This window comes from Brassica oleracea, chromosome C1, assembly GCF_000695525.1.
Source record: "Brassica oleracea var. oleracea cultivar TO1000 chromosome C1, BOL, whole genome shotgun sequence".
In the NCBI taxonomy this organism is placed as follows: Eukaryota; Viridiplantae; Streptophyta; class Magnoliopsida; order Brassicales; family Brassicaceae; genus Brassica; species Brassica oleracea.
This window is the reverse complement of record NC_027748.1, coordinates 42,774,874-42,779,064: the sequence shown is the minus strand read 5'-3', so window position 1 is coordinate 42,779,064 and position 4,191 is coordinate 42,774,874. Positions and strand designations below refer to the sequence as shown.

Sequence of the window (4,191 nt, the reverse complement as noted above, 5' to 3'; positions counted from 1 at the left end):
ACTTAAAAAAACTAATTAAGAGACGGTGGTCTAATAACTACTATGAATTGAATTGTCTGGCTGATAAATAGTACCATTCAAACTCACCTAACCGTAGACTTTACATTAAAACTACAAGCTTGTGGGATTAGTATTCACGAGTTTCGAACCGGAACGTTGCATCTCAAAGAAAAAACCATATTGTCTTGTTATTATATCATAACCAAGAGTTGATAAACCCTGCTTGAAAGTCATGATCCTTCAAAATCTTGAATTTATGTGCACTTCACCAATAATTTTTATATAGAAAAATCGACTACAAATTTATTTATATAAAATAACAAGAAACTTCATAACAAAGATATAAAATCATACGAAGAAATATATATGTGTATATATACACAAGTTAATCACAAGGAAATGTATTGCAAATTGCAAAGTTTTTTTTATCCCAAACTAAAAACTAAGTAAACAATTTCGTCTACCTAAAGTTCATTGCCTAGGAACACCTAATAATCCAAGTGGATTTATAAACAAACTAATTCCCTAATTAAAATCACTAAGCAAAGTAATCAGTGCCACTCACAGATTCACAACTAATAATAACACCTTCAAATTAGTTAGTAGTCGTCCCAAAAGATCCCCAAGTCATCATCATCGTAGGACGTCTTGTTACCATCCATCATCGCCGCATTGGCCGCAGTATTCACCATCCCTGGATACGAAGAAGATATCTCCGGCGTGGCGGTTGTGTTCACATCGGAACTTAAACCGGTTTCTTGAGACACACTCACCAGAGAATGCTCCAGCTTGATCATACCGTTGTTATTGTTGCCGGAACCAGTCCCATAACCAGAACCAAATCCATAATTTGGCACCGAGTTATAAGGGTAAGTGAGGGTTTGGGCTGATGGGTAAGTGTTGTTGATCTGCACGGTTGTAGGGTGATGAGAGATGAGTTTGAAGTCGTGTTGTTGGCCGGCACCGGAGAAGCTTGGGCCGGGCTGACTCAAGAAACCCGGATCGATGAGAGGAGGGAGAGACGAGAAGTCTAAGAGATGATCAATGTTGTCAAGAGAATCAATCCTTGTAAGTTGATTTGTAGTAGTAGTAGTAGCTGTAGTAGTGGGAGGAGGAGCGTTCTTGTGGAAAACCCTACACACCACCCATTCATCCTATAATCATCACAACAACAAAAAGTTAAGTTAATTAAATAATTCTAATTAATAAAGCTCCTATTTATATGATTATATTATCTTTTATGATTTGGATTAATTAAGAACAATTATAAGATACACATTTCCATACCAAATGCATCAAAGTAAGGTAGTTCTCACAAAGTTTCTAATAAAAATCAAACTAATAGTTCTGTAAAAATAGTTGAATTACATACACTTGCGGTTTTAGGGAGGTTGTGATAAGAATAGATGCCATCAAGACGATACTCATGCATAACCCAATTGGTCTTTTCACCTTTTGGAGCTCTTCCTCTATAGAACACAAGTGTTTTCTTCATCCCAACAAGACAACCTTTGCCTCTAAAGATCTCCTTGTCCTTCCCGGTCGCCTTCCAATAACCGGACACGGTTGCACGGTTCGTCCTCATGCCGGTCGGGTACTTCCGATCCCTCTGGCAAAAGAAGTAAAACTCCTTCTCCCCCATCTTTGCAATTTCTGCACCCCCAACAAAAATAAATTCAAGAATCAGAATCTTGATGTATTATAATTTCTGAAAAGGTCAAATAACAATGAAAGAAAAAAATTATTTAGATAATGACTTGACTTACTTGGTAGATCCCATGGCTCGTTCTTGTTAAGGTCGGCTTGACCAATTGCAGCCGAGGTGAATCGAACGTTGAAGACCTTCTCTTTGAGATAGTGAATTATGATCTCTGCATCAGTTGGATGAAACCGAAACCCTGGAGGCAAATCCACCATCTCTTGGTCCCCTCCTTGGTTCACAACTACACCTCCTTCTTCCAACATATCTATATGTATGTTTTAATCAAGAACAATAAAGATGAGGTAAATTCTTGATGGATTAAGAAAAAAAGCAGGAATATATATATGTGTTTGTTGCAGACACACGTCGACGTTGAAGAAGAAAGAAAGAGGTTGAAGAAAGATAGCAGAAGAAGCAAAGGTTGGAGAATTTTAAGGAACTAGACAGTTAAAGGAAATGGAAATAAAACTTCGAAAATTTAGGAAAACATTTGGCTTATTTATACAAAGGGAAGGATAAGAGCTTTGAATTAAAAATAATTAAAACCAAGAATTGTCTTCTTTTTTTTTGGTGATGTAGCAAAGACACGTAAGCTCTAAGCAACTTCCTGAATTGTTGAAAAAGCCCCCACATAAAAATGCTTAAAATATCTTACTATATGATATATTTATGAAATTCAGGGAGATTCGCATGTGTATATATGTATTAATGTAAATAACCCGTTATTTTCTACACCTAATTAGTAATGATACTAAATTTCTCTATTTTTTTCTTTTTTTTCTTATTCTAGTTTCAATTTTTTACTGTGAATAGTTGTAATACTTATTTTATTTTTATTGTTCTAACAGTATTTTTTTAACTAAGAAATAACGGTTAATTCAGTGGGAGACTTTTAGAACTTGCCGCTTAATATCAAATTTTGAATTTATAAATCCTATCATTTACTCTAATTACAAAGAAGCTAGATAAAATTCATATGGTGATGTTGAACAAAAAAATCATATGGTGACACCTCTGTCGAATAGTGTTATGGTTAATGCACTTTCTTTAGACGCGCAATTCGTTTTTAATCCTTCGTTTCATATGACTATGCCCTTATAGTTATAGCTTCTTTAGATTTCCACAACAAAATGGCTGGCTTCCATTGCCACAATGACCAACATCTCTACCTTTTGACAAAAAAAAAAATCCTTTTAGAAAGAAAATAAAGAGTCGTGGGAAAGAAAACGTTTGAAGCTGTGCTATAAATGTGGGACCCATATTACTGAATCCCTCTTAAAATTTAACTATTCATATTTATTATCATACTGAAAGGAATCAGTCTCTAAGGAAATCCTTAAAACGTATTTTACCAAAAAAATCTTAAAATGTATGTTAATGTTCGTGTTATTAAAAAAAATGTTAATTTCATTTTTTTATAAAGATATATTTACGACAATGTTTAAATAAATCAATCAAACAAATTGAGATTTATAGTATGTAGATATGGAGCAATAGAAAACCCTTTAACAAACAAAAAGTAGAAACTAAAGTTTGGTTTGTTTTAATTTTCAAGTAAAGTACATGTAAAATAAAAATTATTTTATAAATGAATTAGATATTTAATATTTATAAGATTTTAGTTTTGAATCTTGGATGTAAAAGAACTGTGAGTAACATTATAACGTAGTTAAATCTTGATTTGATTTTTAGAATTGGAATTTTATTATTGGTTTATTAATAAAATAATGTACGCTGTCCTTTATTGATCTTTTTAAAATACGAAAATATTGTATTCTATAGCAACAGTTTAAACTATTTCATACTTACATAACAAACACATAAACGAATTTATACTGTATGTATAGGAGTTACAATTTAGGATATTAATCTCCAGACTTTACCAATTTAATCGCATCTATTTCGGTATAATTCTAGTTTGAATGAGTATATTTAGTCGTAAAAAAGTATATGCCTTTTCTTAAATGTTGGCTCAATTATGTGGTGACGGAACCCATTTACCAATATTGGAATTTGAAATCACTAGAAAAAGACCAAGTCAAATAGTCCTAATTAATTTTTTAGATGTACCGACACAAAAAAGTTTTCTTAAGAGCAGTTTTAAAAATATATTTCTAACTACACAAAATAATAGAACTGTTTTAAAAATATTTTTATAACTACACAACATAATATGAGCATTTCTTTTTTTTTTAGGAAGAACATAATTTGAGTATTCCTATTATAAAAATTTAGAAGAGTGTCAATTATAACTGCCGCTGTATATTTAAAATTTCGGCCTAGATAGTATTTGATCAATAATATTATATCTACGTATCAAAAAACTTCTCTCGACTTTTTGTAGCATGACAAGAACTATTCTTTACCAATGCAGCTAAACAAATCAATACGAATGTATAAATGAAACAAGATATTGACGAAATTAGTACAAAGTTTCGTGATATGATGAGCGAAAATACTAGCTGGTATTTAAGAAAAAATATTACCAG

At 32.1% G+C, this 4,191-nt stretch overlaps 1 protein-coding gene across 1 annotated transcript; it reads right to left on the bottom strand.

The window, feature by feature from the left end:
* Positions 1-298: 298 nt before the first annotated feature.
* On the bottom strand, positions 299-2,154 carry LOC106345092 (NAC domain-containing protein 100-like). The gene is made up of 3 exons (XM_013784375.1): positions 1,767-2,154; positions 1,373-1,653; positions 299-1,154 (listed from the first exon to the last, which is right to left on the bottom strand). Exons 1-3 carry the CDS (start codon positions 1,963-1,965, stop codon positions 600-602), a joined length of 1,035 nt encoding a protein of 344 aa, XP_013639829.1. The 5' UTR covers positions 1,966-2,154; the 3' UTR covers positions 299-599.
* Positions 2,155-4,191: the final 2,037 nt, after the last annotated feature.